At 41.2% G+C, this 21775-nt stretch overlaps 1 protein-coding gene across 2 annotated transcripts in view; it reads right to left on the reverse strand.

Annotated features, from left to right (window-relative positions):
- Positions 1-21775, reverse strand: part of LOC139563269 (protein kinase C-binding protein NELL1-like) — a 498410-nt gene that overhangs the window by 108565 nt on the left and 368070 nt on the right. For both annotated transcript variants that reach the window (XM_071381775.1, XM_071381774.1), the window contains exon 13: positions 9657-9782. In XM_071381775.1, the coding sequence (XP_071237876.1) occupies positions 9657-9782 (126 nt within the window). The remainder of the gene's footprint in view (positions 1-9656; positions 9783-21775) is intronic.

Below are 21775 nucleotides of genomic sequence, written 5' to 3' on the forward strand. Positions count from 1 at the left end.
ATTCAACACCATAGTGCCCTCAAAGCTCATCAATAAGCTAAGGACCCTGGGACTCCCTCTGCAACCGCATTCTGGACATCCTGTCGGGCCGCCCCCAGGTCGTAAGGGTAGGTATCAGCCCCTCAGGGGTGCGTGCTCAGTCCTCTCCTGTACTCCCTGTTCACAAGACAGCCTATAGGGAGGAGGTTAGAGACCTGGCCATGTGGTACCAGGACACCAACCTCTCCCTCAGAGAGACAGGAGTCACAAAAAGCAGAAATAGAGAAAAAATGAATCACTAACCTTTGATGATCTTCATCAGATGACACTCATAGGACTTCATGATACACAATACATATGTTTTGTTCGATAAAGTTCATATTTATATCCGAAAACCTCAGTTTACATTGGTGCCATGTTCAGAAATGCCTCCATATCCGGAGAAATTGCAGAGAGCCACATCAAATAACAGAAATACTCATCATAAACTTTGATGAAAGATACATGTTTTACATAGAATTAAAGATACACTTGTTCTTAATGCAACCGCTGTGTCAGATTTCAAAAAAGCTTTACAGCAAAAGCACAATATTCAATAATCTGAGAACAGCGTTCAGCCACAAAAGCAAGCCTTACAGTTACCCACCAAATTGTGGAGTCAACAAAAGTCAGAAATAGCATTATAAATCTTCACTTACCTTTGCTGATCTTCGTCTGAATGCACTCCCAGGACTCCCATTTCCACAAGAAATTTTTGTTTTGTTCGGTAATGTCCATCATTTATGTCCAAATAGCTACTTTTGTTAGCGCGTTTGGTAAACAAATCCAAAGTCACGAAGCGCGTTCACTAAAAGCAGACGAAATATCTGGTGGAAAAAATCTGCTGTTTTTCTCTTGAGTAAGGCAGTTAACCCCCATCAACAACTTCTACCCGGAAGCTGAAGATGTGGATGTCGATTTAAGGCAGCCCCCCGCACCTCACTGATTCAGAGGGGTGCGGAAGACACATTTCAGTTTAATGCATTCAGTTGTGCAACTGATTAGGTTTCCCTTTTACCATCTTGCAGCAGAAGAGATGGACCAGGAAACGCTCTTGCTTTCAGACAACTCGACTATAGCCTGAAGTTAAATAAAAACATAAAAGCCTTACATGCAGTCAGTATTCTGTAAACGCCACCTTTTTTACACGCGAATGGAGGTCCTTGGGACACACGTGAACACATAGGACTGTGGACACAGCAAGCGACACACCAAGCTTGAGCAGTAGCCGGGTCTTGCCAGATGTATGTTGAAAGACTTGTGTATTTTGAAAACTGATTGTTATAAGGACTTTTGCGGAGACCGCGATCCAGACAGCTCAGTGGAGCAGACAGAATGGGGCCAAGACAATCTAGTATCTGGATACTCCAGGCATGGTGGGTTAAATTTTTTATTAACTAGCCTGGCTGACGTGACCTACATGACTCACAGCACAGTGTAGGCTATGACCACACTGGTCTGGAAAGAAGGCTGTTTGTTTTAATTCAATATTTGCATCTAAATTGTGCGACAGGGTTTGATTGGATCTTTCAAAAGTTTTTTTTCCTTGCGGGTTGAGACCTTCCATTGAAGTAGAAGGGGGCGGCGCTCGGGGGCTGTGTGGCTGTGCATGTGGGTGTTTGAGTAAGAAAGACAGATGAGAGCCAACCAGTAAAAGCACAGCCCCCTTTATTATTGACCCATTGTGCTGACAACATCAAAGAGGAATTCGATAGTTAAGTGTTAGCCAGACTAAGGATTAACTGCAATGGAAAAGTAATTGTTTGTCTGCTTTACTACAGATTGCTCAGGATGTCTCTATTTTAAACTCGGACTGCTTGGGGAAACTCATTGAGAACTGGATTGCGGTCATAAAGGACAAAAACCTTTGGTCTGCCAGCCGAGAAAAGCAGGCCAAGTTCTTCTATTCGAAGTGCAGGTATAGTTTGAAAAACCGTGCTAGAGGTGCCTCAGATGCTCATTAATTTTTTGCCTGAAACAATCAGTTATTCACTAAACATTCTTCTCTCCAGATACAAAAGGTGACATCGCTTTAAAATTTCTGCCAATGGTCCTCCCAACACCAGTCTACACGATTGGTATGAAGACATTCCGACCCAGCTTCGAAGAGACCAGAATGTCGAAAGAGGAGGAAGGGAAGCGCTACTAAGGTACACTATAGTATATTTTGGTAGATAGAAGGTGCTCTTTGGTAAAAGGTGTAAATTGGTCATCAAAAAGAAAGGAGGACCAAGGCACTCTTCATATAATTAATTAAAATGCCTTTATTAGTATGGCATGTTCAATAGAAACAAAGTTGTTTAAAAACCGACGCGTTTCGGCTGCATGGCCTTCGTCAGGGAGTACAGGAAGACCAGAATGTCCTTCATTGACTTGCAGCCTGTAAGTTTAAATAGTTGATAGGCATAGGACGACTGATGGGGAAAATAGATGATCGCATTTGTAAACCTTGAATGAAAGGAACAGCATTCCAAATCTGTTATTCATAACTGCACACTCCAATACATTGTTGTGTGAATGAACCTATGAGCCCCAGCCCCAAATGAATGGAAGGCATCAATGTAGGCATCAAACATGTTTATATTTATGTTTATATTGATGTGTAAAGGGCTATGTAGTATACAAAATAAATTGTGTGTGATAGCATTGTCAGTGTACCTCCATCCTTTGCACAAGTCCTCATATTCAACCATGTTTGGACCAACATGGTTGAGTACTTGCGCCAGGTGGACTCTAACCAGACCCTAGCCATTTGTGTTAGCTCTTGGGGACTGCTCACAGGTGTTTACAGTCATTAGTGGACAAGCATTGGAGAAAAGTACATTGCTTGGGGCACTGGATATGTGCTTCAAAAGCAGTCGGGTCAAGTGCTCAACCCAAGACGCGGGGTTAGAAGCACAACCCAACCCCACTGGGTTGAATTAACCCAATGCTGTGTTTGACCAATATTGACCAAGCGCTGGGTTGTCGAAATTACCCAAATTGGGTAACAATAATTCATTTTGGAAAAATAATTTGAACCTTTTCATGTGACTTCCAAAAAGGTCACCCCAGCATGTTTTTTTTTATGCATGTGACGTCAGAATGCGCTCACTGTTCCAAAATGTGTGCCACATTCAGACTCATCTTAGTGTGCCAGAGCGCAGAATAACTAATACATTTTTGAACCCTCAACACCCGTTGAATATGTCCGGTGTCTGGATAACATGAAAAAATCTCCACCAGCTCTGCAAGGGTCAGTAAAATGGTCAGAGTAGGGTGTTCCCTCATTATGTGTCTGGAAGTAGCTAGCCAATGTTAGCCAGTTAGCTTGGGTTCTTGACTGTAGTTGTGAGGTCAGAGCTTTTGGAACAACCCTACATATTGGCCAGAGCGTCCAGTGTGCGCTCTGAACGCGGAACCACAGAGCTGTTCTCTCTCCCTCTTAGATGTCTGTAAGTAGCTGGCAAGTTAGTAGAGAACGGTTGGATCAACCCTAAAGAGACGGGTGAGGCAAAGGCTTAAGAGGGTGTGAACAATGCTGAATGGGTGTAGACAAAGTAGGGCTCTCCAATAGTAGTACCAACACATTGAAAGACGGTTTTCTTAAAAGTGAGTTTACAAGTTGTTCAACTTTCAAAGCAGAATTACTTTCCAATTGTTTCCTCAAACACAGGGTATGATATACCATTTTGTAGCTCTGTGTCACGCCCTGACCTTAGAGATCCTTTTTATGCCTCTGTTTCAGTTGGTCAGGGCGTGAGTTGGGGTGGGCATTCTATGTTTTGTTCTATGTTGTCTATTTCTATGTGTTTGGCCGGGTGTGGTTCTCAATCAGAGGCAGCTGTCTATCGTTGTCTCTGATTGAGAACCATACTTAGGTAGCCTTTTCCCACCTGTGTTTGTGGGTAGTTGTTTTCTGTTTTGTATGAGTACCTGACAGAACTGTTACGTTTTGTTCCGCTTTTGTTTTTTGTTTCAGTGTTCAGGTTGTGGTGAAATCCTGCACGGAGCCTTCACCGTGCGCTGCCACTTTAAGAGAGCATGAGCAGTAAGGAAGGAGGAGATAAAAGAGCTCGTTAAGCTCTATTGGGAAAGAGCTATTGATTGGCGCGACAGTTTTTGTTGTGTGCTATGCTGCAGAGGTTTTTTTGTTTGTCTTCAGCGTATGTGGTTGTACAGTGTTTGGATCAATCCTCGGTGTGATCGCTCGACGACGTGGTTGTTCTCATTTGGGACCACGATGGTTATGGATCAAATGGATAAGTAGCAACATTTGTTGCGAAGCGTTCAACTACAACCCAACATACCATCGGACAGTCAGACCGGATACCTGCAACCTCAAGACCACAGCTAAGCCCTCTCTTGTTCCCTTTCTCTCGTTCTCTTCACGCTATGTTCCAGTGCTTTACACTGCAACCGACTCTATTTCCTAAGTACATTGACGTTTCATTGGAGCTGGACTAGTGTGTATATGAACACCACACATTCATACCCTCTGCACTCCTTCCCAGGAAGAAAATACAAACTATTGCAAATCCTCTGTGTGATGACTGGGTTAATTTGTTATTGTATGAAGTTGCTGTTTATTTGCTCTGCCATTATTGTTATATGAGGTATGTTTGGTGGGGTTACCAAGAATTGTGGAAGGACTGTGATGTGATGTGTGATCTATAGGGTGTGTATTCTTTTTCTCTCCGCTGGCTATCTGGTCCACAGGCTACACTCTAGGCAGTCTCTTCTGTTGATGTGTGTGGGTCTGGTAGTGGTACTCTCGCTGTTCTACTTTTCTTTCGGCAGGGTTAATACCTGCCTGGCGCCCGAACAAAATCTTCTATACCTTTCTCTAATTAATACCGCTACAAGGTGATAGTAAACATCATGAACACGTACCACGCTGCGCTTTGGTCTACTCTTTCTTCCTCAGACGAACGTCGTTACACTCTGAGTCTCTACTTTTATCCAATGTAAAAAAAAATTTTTTTTAAATGTTGCTACATAATCCGAATCCAGGTGGTGTGTCACATTTTATTCTGTACTTTCAGAAACCACACACACAAACAGCATTGAACATTATTTGCCAAAATCATTACTGGAACTGAACATCTTTATAGCTGAAGATTGAAAACAGCTCTCAACAGTACACTCAACAGTTTTACTGGATGAAAACACAGCATGAAAACACATAGGCCTATATGGAATAGTAGTCTATTTTTGTGAAGTGGTGGTTGAACAACAGCAACAAAAACGTGTTTCACTAGAGGAAAAAAAAACTGCGAGAAAAGACTGACAACTTATGAATATGCATAACCCATATCCATGCAGTAATTGAACAACAACTGCATTTCCACCTCTAAAGGCATAGTATTATGGCAGGTCACCGGTGAAGTCACCTGCCAAGTCAGTCAGTCAGTAATTGCTGCAGATGTGCTCAATAGTGCTTGAGCATATGGTACTCCTCAAAGCATGGTGAAAGGCAAGACAAGCTGAACACATGTACTTTGTCAACCTCCTGTGCTTCCTTCTCCTGATGCCAGACAGGCAAACTTTGCAGTGCCTCCGTGTGCGACTACCTTGAACAGCAGTTTGAGGGACTTCACAGGGAAAATGCAGTGAGGTGTAGGGGAGTGTCTGTAGCAGGACACCCCCCAGCTTGAAGCACTCTGCTTTCCACTCCAGACTGGGACTCATCAAAGCAAACAGCAGGGCCAGGAGGGGTGAAATGGCTGGCAGCCTTCCAGCTACCACAGATCTCCTGAATTATACATCGTAATTGCTATTAGCTAACTCATTTTGTGGTTTCTGTCAGCCGAGAGTTATCTAAATATGACCGCTTGTGTTATGTCAATCTTTCCTCAGTTAGCGCTAGGACAAATGTAGCCTACATTTTCCAGTTTGGAGGATTGTGTTATGCTGTAGCTCTTTTGTAAATGTCTGAACGTTGCATCGAAAAATAAACTGCTCACATTCAGGACATAACTTTGTAAGGACTGTGTTTGTGCAAAATGTTTCTTCGGAAAAAAAACAGTGTGGCCAGCTCAAATGCATCAATCGAAACTGGATGTTCTAAATATGCATTCTAATCAGACCGGTTTGAGTGTATGCTGCAAGGACCACTGTAGAATGATCCCACCCATTTGTTGGTACATGTGAAAAGGTTAATTGCCATATTAGGCATAACTCAATGTCTCCCTTTTTAAAATAAGAAGTACAGTTGAAGTCGGAAGTTTACATACACTTTAGCCAAATACATTTAAACTCAGTTTTTCACAATTCCTGACATTTAATCCCAGTAAAAAATCCCTGTTTTAGGTCAGTTAGGATCACGACTTTATTTTAATTAAGAATGTGAAATTTAAGAATAATAGTAGAGAGAACAATTCATGTCAGCTTTTCTTTCTTTCATCATATTCCTAGTGAGTCTGAAGTTTACATACACGCAATTAGTATTTGGTAGCATTGCCTTTAAATTGGGTCAAACGTTTCGGGTAGCCTTCCACAAACTTCCCACAATAAGTTGGGGGAATTTGGGACCATTCTTCCTGACAGAGCTGGTGTAACTGAATCAGGTTTGTAGGCCTCCTTGCTCGCACACGCTTTTTCAGTTCTGCCCCAAAATTATCTATAAGATTGAGGTAAGGGCTTTGTGATGGCCACTCCAATACCTTGACTTTGCTGTCCTTAAGCCATTTTGCCACAACTTTGGAAGTACGCTTGGGGTCATTGTCCATTTGAAAGACACATTTGCGACCAAGCTTTAACTTCCTGACTGATGTGGCTTCAATATATTCATATACATTTCTTTCCTCATGATGCAATCTATTTTGTGAAGTGCTGCAGTCCTTCCTGCAGCAAAGCACCCCCACAACATGATGCTGCCACCCCCGTGCTTCATGGTTGGGATGGTGTTCTACGGCTTGCAAGCCTCCCCAAACATAACGATGGTTATTATGGCCAAACAGTTCTATTTTTGTTTCATCAGACCAGGGGACATTTCTCCAAAAAGTACGATCTTTGTCCCCATGTGCAGTTGCAAACCGTAGTCTGGCTTTTTTTATGGTGGCTTCTTCCTTGTTGAGCTGCCTTTCAGGTTATGTCGATATAGGACTCATTTTACTGTGGATATAGATACTATTCTACCTGTTTCTTCCAGCATCTTCACAAGGTCCTTTTCTGTTGTTCGTATTATTGTTTGAACAGATGAACGTGGTACCTTCAGGCGTTTAGAAATTGCTCCCAGGGATGAACCAGATTGTTTTTCTGAGGTCTTGGCTGATTTCTTTTGATTTTCGCATGATGTCAAGCAAAGAGGCACTGAGTTTGAAGGTAGGCCTTGAAATACATCCACAGGTACACTTCCAATTGACTCAAATGCTGTCCATTAGCCTATCAGAAGCTTCAAAAGCTATGGCATAATTTTCTGGAATTTTCCAAGCTGTTTAAAGGCACAGTCAACTTAGTGTATGGAAACTTTTGACCCAAATCTGTCTGTAAACAATTCTTGGCAAAATGACTTGTGTCAAGTGCAAAGTAAATGTCCTAACCTACTTCCCAAAACTATAGTTTGTTAACAAGACATTTGTGGAGTGGATGAAAAATAATTTTTTATGACTTCAGCCTAAGTGTACGTAAACTTCCGGCTTCAACTGAATGTCCCTAAGGGAATAGGGTGCCATCTGGGGATTATTCTATGGGTGCATGCCAACTGGCATGCACCCATACAATATGTAGTGCCCTATAGGGCCCTGGTCAAAAAAGTAGTGTACTAGGGAATAAGGTGCTATTTTTCCAAGGCTGTAATAATGCAAAGAGCGACTAGTTACCGCCATTGATTTGTCCAATTTCCGCCATTGAATTGTCTGACTGGAAAATCACTAATATTTTGGGAAATTCACATTTCCAAATGGCACCACCTCTGTCATTTCCTACATCCAGCATATCATTCCTCCTGTCCCTAGCATAAGTTGCTAACATACTGGGGAAGCTATTTGTTTCAGAGTACATTGAATTTGACGTCGGAGAGAGTGACGTGTCATTTTCTGTTCATGTGGTTTAACAAACTTAATGGACAGGAAATTAAAAGAAAACTCTCTCCGAGGTCAAATTCCCTGTACCCTGAAACAAATAACTTCCATATCTTAACATTCCTCCTTTCCCTTAGCAGAATTGGCTAACATTCTGACATGCTGAATGTAGGAAATGACAGGAGGTGGTGCCATTTGGAAATGTGAATTTCCCAAAATACGAGGGATTTTCCAATAAGACAAATCAATGGTGGTAATCAGTTGGTCTTTGCGTTATTACAGCCTCGAAAACACTGTTGCTGATGAGCTATTCTGTTGATAATCTGCACACCACTATCTGCATAGGCTGTATTCCAAATGGTTACCTTATTCTCTAGTGCACTACTTTTGACCAGAGCCCTTTGGTCCCTGGTCTAAAGTAGTGCACTACATACCGTAGGGAATAGGGTGCCATTTGACATGCAGACATAGAATAATCCACCACAACAAAACCCAATTGGAGGCATTGCATGCCCAGAGGAATCTGTTTGATTTCACTAAATCAGAGAGTATCGGAAGTAAACACAAGCTTGGCTTGTTTGAATCAGATGAAGAGTCCCAGCCAATGTCAACAGACAGTAGGTGTACACATGTCCATACTTCAAAGGCCCAATCTGTGAAATGGAAACAAAGTACAGCCTTAAAATATGGCTTCACCTCACAGACTGTCAATCCTTGCATCTATAGCTCGGTCGATCTCATTTATAGAGATTACATTTCTCCAGCCCCATTCCTCAGATGTACAGCAAACCAAGTGGTGTGGGGGCTTACATTTAGCTGTTTTTCAAATTCAGGATTGTGCCTTAAACTTAATTTTCTAGTTTATCTGATACAAGCACTGTATCTCCAACACTCAGCAGCCTTATGATAAAAGTCCCCCCCCTCCTCTCGTGTCTTTCCCACCTTTGTAAAATGGTTTCTTGAAATCTCTTGACCTGACAGCCCAAGTTTAACTGCAGTGTGTAGCCACGTCCTGAACCCAGCTTGACTACAGTGTGGAGCCGCGCTCCTGATCCCTCTCCAGCTGAAGGAGAGTGTGTGTGGCTCCAGAGTACACAGATCTACCTGGGGTCAAATGGCTCTCACAATCACTCAAGGTTTTCTGAGAGGCAGAGAGAGAAGGATATGGCTCTCACAATCACTCACGGTTTTCTGAGAGGCAGAGAGAGAAGGATGCTCAAGTCGCCATGAGCTGCAATGTGTTGCTTCTCTCAGCCAGCACTGAGTAAAACTATAAAACTCTGTGTGTCAAGCTTCTCAGAATGTTGATAAAGGTTCAGCCCGCCGGGTCCGTGTAATCTTAATCCTTGTGATCTAGAAGTCTAAACTGATCCTAAATCAGCACTCCTCTGAGAAACATTGTACTTGCCCTGTTCTGTAGTTTAGTGAGTGCACTCTGTTTACCAAGACACAATACTTGCCAACCTTGAGATCTCAAAATGACCAATAATTCTCAGGAAGTTATGTACGAGGTGGTATGGAAAAACAGGAAGTGTTTGTGTGGGTAAAACAGGAAGTGTTTGTGGGTATGTGTGTGCGTGCTTGTGTTGGCCTACCCACATGTTCAAAGTGTTTGTGTATGCATATTTGACCTACCTGTGCAGGAGTAGTCATCCACTCTGATGAAGGCAGGTAGACAGTCACAGCGATGGCTGCCGGGGACATTCACACACGCCGTGTTAGCCTGGCAGTAGTTCCTCTGAACAGCACACTCATCGATATCTGAGAGAGGAGAACCCATACAGAGGAATTGTCAATATATATTTGTGTATATATATATATTGTTTAGTGGGTAGTGACCGTTGGAGGGTAGAGAGGGGGACAGAGAGTAGGGGACAAGGAGGAATATAGAACTCTGTCACCAGTGGGTATGTGTGGTTTGGAGCCTGCAGCACTACAGTACCACTATACCAGACTCCGGCACAGGACTTGTCAATAATCTGAGGGAACACACACAGAGCTTTATGGCCGAAATGAAGCGCTGTGCCATGGGTGGTCTAGTGCAGGGTTTCCCAAACTCGGACTTAGGGTCCCCCCTGAGTGCACGTTTTGGTTTTTGCCCTAGCACTACATGGCTGATTCAAATAATCAACTCACCATCAAGCCTGGATTATTTGAATCAGCTGTGTAGTGCTACGGCAAAAAACAAAATGTGCACCCAGGGAGAATGCCACGACAGTGTTTAGGAAGCCCTGGTCTAGTGGTTAGTGCCACAGACCCCAGGCCACATGTACCTGTATTGACGTGGGTTCAAATCTGTCCCACTACCTTTTGACACTCTCACCTCATATTTTTACAGACTATCCCTCTATGACTGTTCAATAAAAATACCCAAAAATGTAAAAAAAGAAGTGGAATTCCATCCCTGGGAGAGAAAGTGGAAGCGTCCCAAATGACACTCTCTTCCCTTCATAGTGCACTACTTTAGACTGGGCCATTATCAAAAGTAGTGCACTATAAAGGGTGCTGTGGTATTACCCAGTTGGGTTTATTTTATCTCCATACAATGTAAAGGGCGGCAGGTAGCCTCGAGATTAGAGAGTTATTATTTATAAACACTCTGAGCACGTGGAAAGGCACTATTCTATATAAAATGATTATTATCGGAGTCGTCGATATCTGAAGGAGGGGTTACAGTCATCCTATAATGGGAAAGTAACAAGTGTCAAGAAGAATATTGAATTTAGCACCAAGAAACAAATCAAATTGTATTGGTCACATGCACCGAATACAACAGGTGTAAACTTTACAGTGAACGGCTTACATACAAGCCCATTCCCAACAATGCAGAGTTAAAAAAGGAAGACAAATATTTGATGAATAAAAATGGAAATAATACCACAATAAAAAAATAACAAAGCTATATACAAGGAGTACCAGTACTGAGTCAATTTGCAGGGGTACGAGGTAGTTGAGATCATTTAAGTAATTTACAGTAGACGTGGGCAGGGGTAAAAGTGACTAGGCAATCAGGATATACACTGTGTACAAAACCTTAAAACTTCTTCGGGATCGGTGTCCCTTCCACGGGACAGTTGAGCTAATGTAGGCTAATGCGATTAGCATGAAGTTGTAAGTAACAAGAACATTTCCCAGGACATAGACATATCTGATACTGGCAGAAAGATTAAATTATTGTTAATCTAACTGCACTGTCCAATTTACAGTAGCTATTACAATGAAAGAATACCATGCTATTGTTTGAGGAGAGTGCATAATTTTGAATATGAAAAGTTATTAATAAACATATTAGGCACATTTGAGCTGTCTTGATACAACATTTTTTACAGAAATTCCATGGTTCATTGGATCAGTCTAAAACTTTGCAAATACACTGCTGCCATCTAGTGGACAAAATCTAAATTGTACCTGGGCTGGAATAATACATTATGGCCTTTCTCTTGCATTTCAAAGATGATGGTACAAAAAAAATTGAAAAGAACGGTTCTTTTTTTCTTTGTATTATCTTTTACCAGATCTATTGTGTTATATTCTACTACATTTCCACAAAGTTCAACGTGTTTCCTTACAAATGGTACCAAGAATATGCATATCCTTGCCTCAGGGCCTGAGCTACAGGCAGTTAGATTTGGGTATGTCATTTTAGGCAAAAATTGAAAAAAAGGGTCCGATACCAATTAAGGACGGTATAACAACATAACTGTATCTCTGAATGTGTATATTTCCCAGTTGCTAGGTTTACATCCAGATATTGTGGAACTTATAGGACTAAATATTAAACTATTTGTGAGAAGATTAAATGTGATGTTAGCCTTCTAAATGATAATTGTTTTTCATATAAAAGTTCTACCTAGTCAGTGAACACACCCCACGTGAGCACAGACATTATGTCGGTGTCATGGAACGCCCCCTTTTGCCAGAGTGCATAAAACCCCTCCTAACAAAATGTACATTAGACCAAGCAGGTCGACGGTGTTGAACCGGACATCACGAATGGTCAGACTCTATGAGACCAGAAAAACGAGGAGCGTGGCTGCATGTTGAAATGTTTAGAAACTCTCGGCGACAGACTGACCAGGTGAATTCCGGTGAAAGCTATGATCTCTTATTGATGTAACTTGTTAAATACACTCCAATCATTGTAGATGAAGGGGCGGAGAAAGTTTAAACAATTATTTTGAGACCTGGATGTGTGCCATTCAGGAGATGAATAGGGAAGACAAAATACTTAAGTGCCTTTGAACGGGGTATGGTAGTAGGTGCCAGGCGCACCGGTTTGCATCAAGAACTGCAACGCTGCTGGGTTTTTCATGCTCAACAGTTTCCTGTGTGTATCAAGAATGGTTCACCACCCAAAGGATATCCAGCCAACTTGACACAACTGTGGGAAGCATTGGAGTCAACATGGGCTAGCATCCCTCTGAAACACTTTTGACACGTTGTAGAGTCCATGGCCTGACAAATTGAGGCTGTTCTGAGGGCAAAAGGGAAGGGGGGAGTGCAACTCCAACCAATATACTCAGTCAGTTATGAAAACTTCCTAGCACTAATTCCAAAAAGCTTTGGGACACTGTAAAGTCCATGGAGAATAAGAGCACCGCCTCTCAGCTGCCCACTGCACTGAGGATACGAAATACTGTCACCACCGATAAATCTACGATAATCAAAGCATTTTTCCACAGCTGGCCATGCTTTCCACCTGGCCACCCCTGCCCCGGCCAACATTTCAGCACCCCCTGCATCAACTTGCCCCCCCACCCCCCCCCGCTTCTCCTTCACCCAAATCCAGACATCTGATGTTCTGAGAGAGCTGCAAAATCTGGATCCCTACAAATCAGCTGAGCTAGACAATCTGGAGCCTCTCTTTCTAAATTTTTCTGCCAATTTTTGCAACCCCTATTACTAGCCTATTCAACCTCTCTTTCGTATCGTTTGAGATCCCCAAAGATTGGAAAGCTGCCACGGTCATCCCCCTCTTCAAAGAAGACACTCTAGACCCAAACTGTTATAGACCTATATCCATCCTGCCCTGCCTTTCTAAAATCTTTGAAAGCTAAGTTAATTAACAGATCACCGAATTAAATCTAGAATTGGCTTCCTATTTCGCAACAAAGCCTCCTTCACTCATGCCGCCAAACATACCCTCGTAAAACTGACTATCCTACCGATCCTTGACTTCGGCAATGTCATTTACAAAATAGCCCCCAACACTCTACTCAGCAAACTGGATTTAGTCTATCACAGTGCCATCTGATTTTATCACCAAAGCCCCATATACTACCCACCACTGCGACCTGTATGCTCTTGTTGGCTGGGCCTGACGACATATCCGTCGCCAAACCCACTGGCTCCAGGTCATCTATAAGTCTTTGCTAGGTAAAGCCCTGCTTTATCTCAGCTCACTGGTCACCATAGCAACACCCACCCGTAGCACGCGCTCCAGCAGGTATATTGCACTGGTCATCCCCAAAGCCAACACTTCCTTTGGCTGTCTTTCCTTCCAGTTTTCTGCTGCCAATGACTGGAACGAATTGCAAAAATCTCTGAACCTGGAGTCTTATATCTCCCTCTCTAACTTTAAGCATCAGCTGTCAGAGCAGCTTACCAATCACTGTACCTGTACACAGTCAATCTGTAAATAGCACACCCAACTACCTCATCCCCATATTATTACTTACCCTCTTGCTCTTTTGCACCCCAGTATCTCTACTTGCACATCATCATCTGCACATCTATCACTCCAGTATCAATGCTAAATTGTAATTAAATTGTAATTCGCCTCTATGGCTTATTTATTCCCTACCTCCCTGCTCTTCTACATTTGCACACACTCTATATAGATTTTTCTATTTTTATGTTATTTTGTGTTATTGACTGTACATTTGTTTGTGTAACTCTGTGTTGTTGTTTTTGTCCCACTGTGTGTGTGTGTGTGGATAGAGCCAAATGCAAGGGAATCGCTGCAAAACAATTAAGATATATAAATAATATAGGGGATCAATGTAAATTGTAGCCATTTGATTAACTGTTCAGCAGTCTTATGGGTTGGGCGTAGAAGCTTTTCAGCTGTTTTTTGGTCCCAGACTTGGCTCTCCGGTACTGCTTGCCATGCGGTAGCAAAGAGAACAGTCTATGACTTGGGTGGCTGGAGTCTTTGACCATTTTTAGGGCCTTCCTCTGACACCGCCTGATAAAGAGGTCCTGGATGGCAGAGAGTTCGTCCCCAGTGATGTACTGGCCCGTACGCATTACCCTCTGTAGAGCCTTGCTGTCGGATCATGAGCAGTTGCCATACCAAGCAGTGATGGAGCCAGTCAAGATGCTCTCAATGACGCAGCCAACTAGCAGCGAGGTGAATCATTGCAACCAACAGGGGCTAACAACTCCATCCAATTGAATTTGAAAACTCAGCACGATGCAAACATCTCCGATGAGTCGAGCGATTGCCTGTTTGCGACCATCGTTCAGGAACACATGAAGAAGCCAAGACACAAAATTACATAGAGGCGAAACACTTCGAGAGCAGGCAATTAAGTGCTCACCAATTACTCTGCACTTGACTGTCACCAGCAACTTGGTGCTGGGAAGTGTCCTTGAACATGCTGCGAGGTAGTAAGTCATCATTAATTAAAGAAATAAAAAGCAGTCTGCTTACAAGGGCCAATAAATTATACCATCAAGTGATTATATTGGCTGTAGGAGTTGGGTAGAATGTGTGTGTATTTGTGTGTGTGTGTGTGTGTGTGTGTGTGTGTGTGTGTGTGTGTGTGTGTGTGTGTGTGTGTGTGTGTGTGTGTGTGTGTGTGTGTGTGTGTGTGTGTGTGTGTAAAAAATAAAGTTAAATGTGTGTGTGTGCATGTATGTACAGTGCATTCAGAAAGTATTCACACCCCTTGACTTTTAACACATTTTGTTGTGTTACAGCCTGATTTTAAAATGGATTCAATTGAGATGTGTCACTGGCCAACACACAATACCCCATAATGTGAAAGTAGAAATATGTTTTTTATGTTTTAAATTTTTTAGAAATGAATTAACAAAGAAAAGCTGAAATGTCTTCAGTCAATTAGTATTCAACCACTTTATTACAGCCAGCCTAAATAAGTTCCGGAGTGAAAATGTGCTTAACTCTTTGGGCTCAAGGGGCAGTATTGAGTAGCCAGAGAAAAAGGTGCCCATTTCAAAAAGGCCTCCTACTCAATTCTTGCTCGTACAATATGCATATTATTATTATTATTGGATAGAAAACAGTCTCTAGTTTCTATAGCCGTTGAAATTTTGTCTCTGAGTGGAACAGAACTCATTCTACAGCAATTTCCCTGACATGGAGTCAGATTTCACACATCTTGGCCCCTGATCTGGAGTCAGTTTAAAGGTCCCCGTGAATGCTATGAGGATACAGACACTGCTTACGTCTTCCCCTGGATGTCTTTACGTGATGACGCTTTGAATGGTGTCGATTGCGCAATCACAGCCACTATAAAACAAAAAAACGTGTAGGTAGAAACTCTTTTCCAGCTGCGCCGGACGCGCGGTGGACACCGACCTGCTCTTTTTCCAAGCATTAGTGTAGCCTGTAATATTTCTCCGGTCATGTTTTTACTTGTAATAGGTGTTAAAGACATCATAAGGTAGTTAATTTAAACCGTTTTATAGCAATTTATATCCGTTTAGTGCGATTTTGGGACATTTATTTCTGAGACACTTTCAACCTCTGGGCACGTTTCCAGTTCATGCCGAACGCAGTGGGCATTTCCACATGGCAAGAGGACAGCTTTCGACCAAAAGACGATTAGACCCAAGAAAGGATTCTTTGCCCAAGATTCTGATGGAAGAACAGCTCAAAGTAAGAACAATTTATTATGATAAATCGTGTTTCTGTCGAAAAATGTTAATCGCTTATGACGCCATTTTGTTAGACGTAGCTTCGCTTGGCGCAAACTGTATTGAAAAGTAAGGATAATTTAAAAAATGTAAATCAGCGATTGTATTAAGAATTAAATTGTCTATCAATCGCTGTCCACCCTATATTTTTTAGTCACGTTTATGAGTATTTATGTATACGACTAGATCACTGTCTAATATGTCGCACGACATTTTCTGACCAGCTGGGCAACTTTTGTCATTGTCTAACCATGATTTTGGTGGCTAAATATGCACATTTTCGAACAAACTCTATATGTATGTTGTAATATGATGTTACAGGAGTGTCAACTGAAGAATTCTGAGAAGGTTAGTGAAAAAATTAATATATTTTGGCGATGTTTACGTTATCGCTCTCTTTGGCTAGAATCAATGCTCTGGTAATGTTTGCACAGCTGCTATGCTAATATAACGATTTATTGTGTTTTCGCTGTAAGACACTTAGAAAATCTGAAATATTGTCTGTATTCACAGGATCTGTGTCTTTCGATTAGTGTATGCTGTGTATTTTTACGAAATGTTTGATGATTAGTAATTAGGTAAGACACGTTGCTCTATGTATTTATTCTAGTCGATTTGTGACGGTGGGTGCAATTGTAAACTATGATATCTACCTGAAATATGCAAATTTTTCTAACAAAACCTATCCTATACCATAAATATGTTATCAGACTGTCATCTGATGAGGTTTTTTCTTGGTTAGTGGCTATCAATATCTTAGTTTAGCCGAATTGGTGATAGCTAGTGGTGTTGGTGGACAAAGAAAAGATGGTGTCTTTTGCTAAGGTGTTTAGCTAATAGATTTACATATTGTGTCTTCCCTGTAAAACATTTTAAAAATCGGACATGTTGGCTGGATTCACACGATCTGTGTCTTTCATTAGCTGTATTGGACTTGTTGATGTGTGAAAGTTAAATATTTAAAAAAAATATTTTTTTTGAATTTCGCGCTCTGCCTTTTCAGTGGAATGTGGGAGGAGGTTAAAGGTTAACAAGTCACATAATAAGTTGCATGGACTCATGATTTTTGATTGACCTCCTCATCTCTGTACCTCACACATACAAGTGTGTGCTCGACTAAGGTCCCTCAGTGGAGCAGTGAATTTCAACCACAAAGACCACGAAGGTTTTACAATGTCTCGCAAAAAAGGGCACCTATTGGTTGATGGGTAAAAAAAAGCAGACATTGAATATCCCTTTGAGCATGGTAAAGTTATTAACCTTTTCTCAATATAGGGGGTGCTGTTTCCACTTTGGAAAATATCGTCTCCAAATTAAACTGCCTCATACTCAATTCTTGCTCGTACAATATGCATATTATTATTACTATTGGATAGAAAACAATCTCTAGTTTCTAAAACCGTTTGAATTATGTCTGTGGGTGAACCAGAACTCTTTCTGCAGCGAAATTCATGACAGGAACTGCGAAGGTCTGAAAACGAGGCTCTGTTCTCAGATCAGTTTAAAGCTCTGTATGTATCCTATGGGTCGACATGAACTGCACCCGCCTTCCCCTGGATGTCAGTAACCAATGAGAATTGGAATGGAGTTTCTACGTAGATCTCAGACCTTATAAAAGGCCAAGGAACGAAGGGAGCTCTCTTTTCGACGTTCGTCATTACGCAAAGCAAGACCTCAGGATGGCATTTTGAAACGCTCAGTTATCGGCCTTAGATATATCCGTCTGTAATTTTATTCTATATAGGTGTTAGAAACATCATAACGAAGTTATTTTAAACCGAGTTATATCAGTTTATGCGAGTATATTGCTATTTTCGGAATTTCCTTAGTATTGCGTTTTGAACATTTGGGCATGTTGTGGCCACATAGCTATTGTTAGCTGCTAATTCAGAAGTTGAAGACGACGTTTTACAACCAAGCAACGATTATTTTAGACAAAGGACAACTTGCCCAAGATTCTGATGGAAGCTCGTCCAAAAGTAAGAGCTATTTATGATGTTATTCCGTATTTATGTGGAAAAATGTAAACGGATTTGTCCGCCATTATTGCGGCACTAGTCTGGCTGTAACGCACACTGTATGTCTAGTAACGTTAATTTTAAAAATCTAACTCAGCGGTTGCATTAACAACTAATGCATCTTTCAGTTGCTGTCCAACCTGTATTTTTTAGTCAAGTTTACGATTATTTATTGATTAGATTAGGTGCCTTTCCAAGATGGCGCCGGCCAGAATGCATGAACTGTTGCCACTGATCACATTGTATAACCACGATTTGTGCTGCTAAATATGCACATTTTCGAACAAAACCTATATGCATTGTGTAATATGATGTTACAGGATTGTCATCTGATGAAGTATATCAAGGTTAGTCAAAAATTATATATCTTTTGCTGGATTGTTACGATCGCTAACCTGTGCTGCTGGTAAATTGCTTGTGTTTCTGGCTATTGTGCTAAGCTAATATAATGCTATATTGTGTTTTCGCTGTAAAACACTTAAAAAATGTGACATATTGACTGGATTCACAAGATGTTGGGCTTTAATTTGCTGTACGCTGTGTATTTTTCAGAAATGTTTTAAGATGAGTAATTAGGTATTTGACGTTGGTCTCTGTAATTATTTTGGCAGCTTCGGCACTATTTCAGATTGCAGCTGCAATGTAGAACTGTGATTTATACCTGAAATATGCACATTTAAAAAAAAAAACATATGCTATACAATAAATATGTTATCAGACTGTCATCTGATGAAGTTGTTTCTTGCTTAGTGGCTATATATATCTTTATTTGGTCGAAATTGTGATAGCTACCCATGCAGGAAAAGGAAAAAAATGGTGGGAAAAAAAAGTTGTGTCTTTTGCTATCGTGGTTAGCTAATAGATTTACATATTGTGTCTTCCCTGTAAAACATTTTAAAAATCAGAAATGATGGCTGGATTCACAAGATGTGTATCTTTCATCTGGTGTCTTGGACTTGTGATTTAATGATATTTAGATGCTAGTATTTACTTGTGACGCTATGCTAGGCTATGCTAGTCAGCTTTTTTACTGTGGGGGGTGCTCCCGGATCCGGGATGAGTACTAAGTAGAAGTTAATTGACCTTTGGATGGTGTATCAATACACCAACTCACTACAAAGATACAGGCGTCCTTCCTAACTCAGTTGACGTAGAGGAAGGAAATTTCACCATGGGGTTTCACCATGGGGTGACTTTAAAACAGTTACAGACTTGAATGGTTGGAGAAAATGGAGGATGGAACAACAACATTGTAGTTACTCCACAATACTAACCTAATTGACAAAGTGAAAATAAGGAAGCATGTACAGAATAAACATATTCCAAAACATTCATCAAACTTGCAACACGGTACTAAAGTAATATTGCAAAAAATGTGGGAAAGATATTCACTTTTTTTCCTGAATACAAAATGTTATGTTTGGGGAATATACAGTACAACACATTACAGAGTACCATTTTCCATATTTTCAAGCATAGAGGTGGCTGTATCATGTTATGGTTATGCTTGTAATTGTTAAGGACTGTGGAGTTTCTCATGAAACAAAAACGGAAGTGAGCTAAGCAAAATCCTAGAGAAAATCTGGTTCAGTCTGCTTTCCATTAGACACTGGGTGAGGAATTCACCTCTCAGCAGGACAATTTTAAAAAGAATAATGGTCAACTGTTGCACAATCCAGGTGTGGAAAGCTCTTAGAGAAAGACTCACAGCTGTAATCGCTGGCAAAGGTGCTTCTACAAAGTATTGACTCAGTGGTGTGAATACTTATGTAAAATAAATATTTCTGTATTTCATTATCAATACATTTGCAAACATTTCTAAAAACATATTTTCATATTTTCGTGTCTGTCCAATGAAATTGGACAGACACGGGAGGAGAAGAGTCATACAGCTGTGTGTGTGTGTGTGTGTGTGTCACAGAGCGGTTTATGAGCACTAGAGCTGTCTCCTCCAGGATGACAGCTTTCCCACTACTTAAGGGACTCGGTATAATTCCTACACTTAAGGGATATGCTCCTAGGTGTATTTCCATATCTTATCCCCCAATCTAAAGAATATATTTGAGGTCGGGTCTCTCACCGCTCTCACTGCTAAGATTTCCTCCCAAAGTATGAATTTATGTATGCAATTAACTTACCTCAAGATGCCTAGAGGTTTCAAGTAGTGCATAATGAGTCTGTGGGTAATATGTACAGTATGAATAGGTTTAAAAATGTATATAATGTACAGTATTGCACCCTACTTTACTAAAATGTACCCTACTCAAGACTTCTTTTCAACATTCATTCCGAAGCAAAAATGTCAATGTCCAGAAAATAAATGTTTTAAACGTCTGGAAAATACGTATTTTCACCTTTTATTCAGAACTTAAAATGAACCTAACTTCAATGTCTGGAAAAATATGTATTTTAAACTTAATTTTGCTTACTGGGACTATTCTAATTCAACCCCCATCTCTCTGTTTTGTTAGGTTTATTTTCAAATCAAAAGGGAATCTCATTAAAACTCTTAGTTGTCCTGGGTGTTTCACGTTGTCTCTCTCTCTCACTTTGTCTCTTTCTCACTCTGTCTCTGACTCTCTCACTTTGTCTCTTTTCTCTTTCTCTTTATCTCTCTCTTTTTGTCAATCTCTCCAACTTTGTCTCTTACTTTGTCATTCTCCCTCTCTCACCTTGTCTCTCTCACCTTGTCTCTCTCTCTCATTGTCTTTGTCCCTCTCTCTCACTTTGTCCCTCCCTCTCTCTCTCTCTCCCTCTCTCACTTTGTCTCTCTCACTTTGTCAAACTCCCTCTCTCACCTTGTCTCTGTCTCTCACTTTGTCTTTGTCTCTGTTCCTCTCACTTTGTGCCATACCTCTCCCTCTCTCACCTTGCCTCTGTCTCTCTCTCACACCTTGTCTCTGTCTCTCTCTCACATGGTCTTTGTCTCTGTCCATCTCTCTCTCTCTCTCTCTCTCTCACTTTGTCTATCTCTCCCTCTCTCACTTTGTCAATCTCTCTCTCACTTTGTCTTTCTCGCTTTGTCAATCTCCCCCTCTCACTTTGTCTTTGTCTCTGTCCCTCTCACTTTGTCCCTCCCTCTCTTTCTGTCTCTCTCTCTCTCCCTCACTCTCTCTCTTTGTCAATCTCCCTCTCTCACCTTGTCTCTGTCTCTCTCTCACATTGTCTTTATCTCTGTCTCACACTTTGTCCCTCTCATTTTGTCCATCCGTCCGTCCCTCTCCCTATCTCTCCCTCCCTTGCTCTCTCACTTTGTCAATCTCCCTCTCTTACTTTGATTCAATTCAATTCAATTTGCTTTATTGGCATGACGTAACAATGTACATATTGACAAAGCTTATTTTGGATATTTACAATATAAAAATGAGAATCAAAATTGTCAACGGGACAACAGTAACAACAATAACCAAGTGTCAAAAATAACCATACATTCAACAATAACAATAAGCATTCAGTAGAGGAAATGTGCAGGTTGATTGGTCTGTCAGACACTGTCCCTCAACTTATGGCAGGCAGCAATGTAGTGCACTGCCAACCCACAGCTCTCTGCGTCCTCCCCCAACAGGACTGGTAGCCTACTCTAATCAGAGAGGTCTTTGAAACCTTGAATAAAGGTTTCAAATTTGGGGAAATGACACTCTAATTGTTTAATATTTTTGACATTTTGTCAGGAAATGCAGCTCTGTCTCAGGTTCTGCTGTTGTGTAGTGGTTGCACAGCCTTTCCTCTACAGGGAGCCAGGTTTTCCTGTGTCTACCCTTCTCAATGGCAAGGCTGTGCTCACTGAGCCTGTACTTTGTCAAGGTTTTTCTAAGGTTTTGATCAGTAACCGTGGTCAAATATTTAGGGCCA

This window comes from Salvelinus alpinus, chromosome 33 (genome assembly GCF_045679555.1).
Source record: "Salvelinus alpinus chromosome 33, SLU_Salpinus.1, whole genome shotgun sequence".
In the NCBI taxonomy this organism is placed as follows: domain Eukaryota; kingdom Metazoa; phylum Chordata; class Actinopteri; order Salmoniformes; family Salmonidae; genus Salvelinus; species Salvelinus alpinus.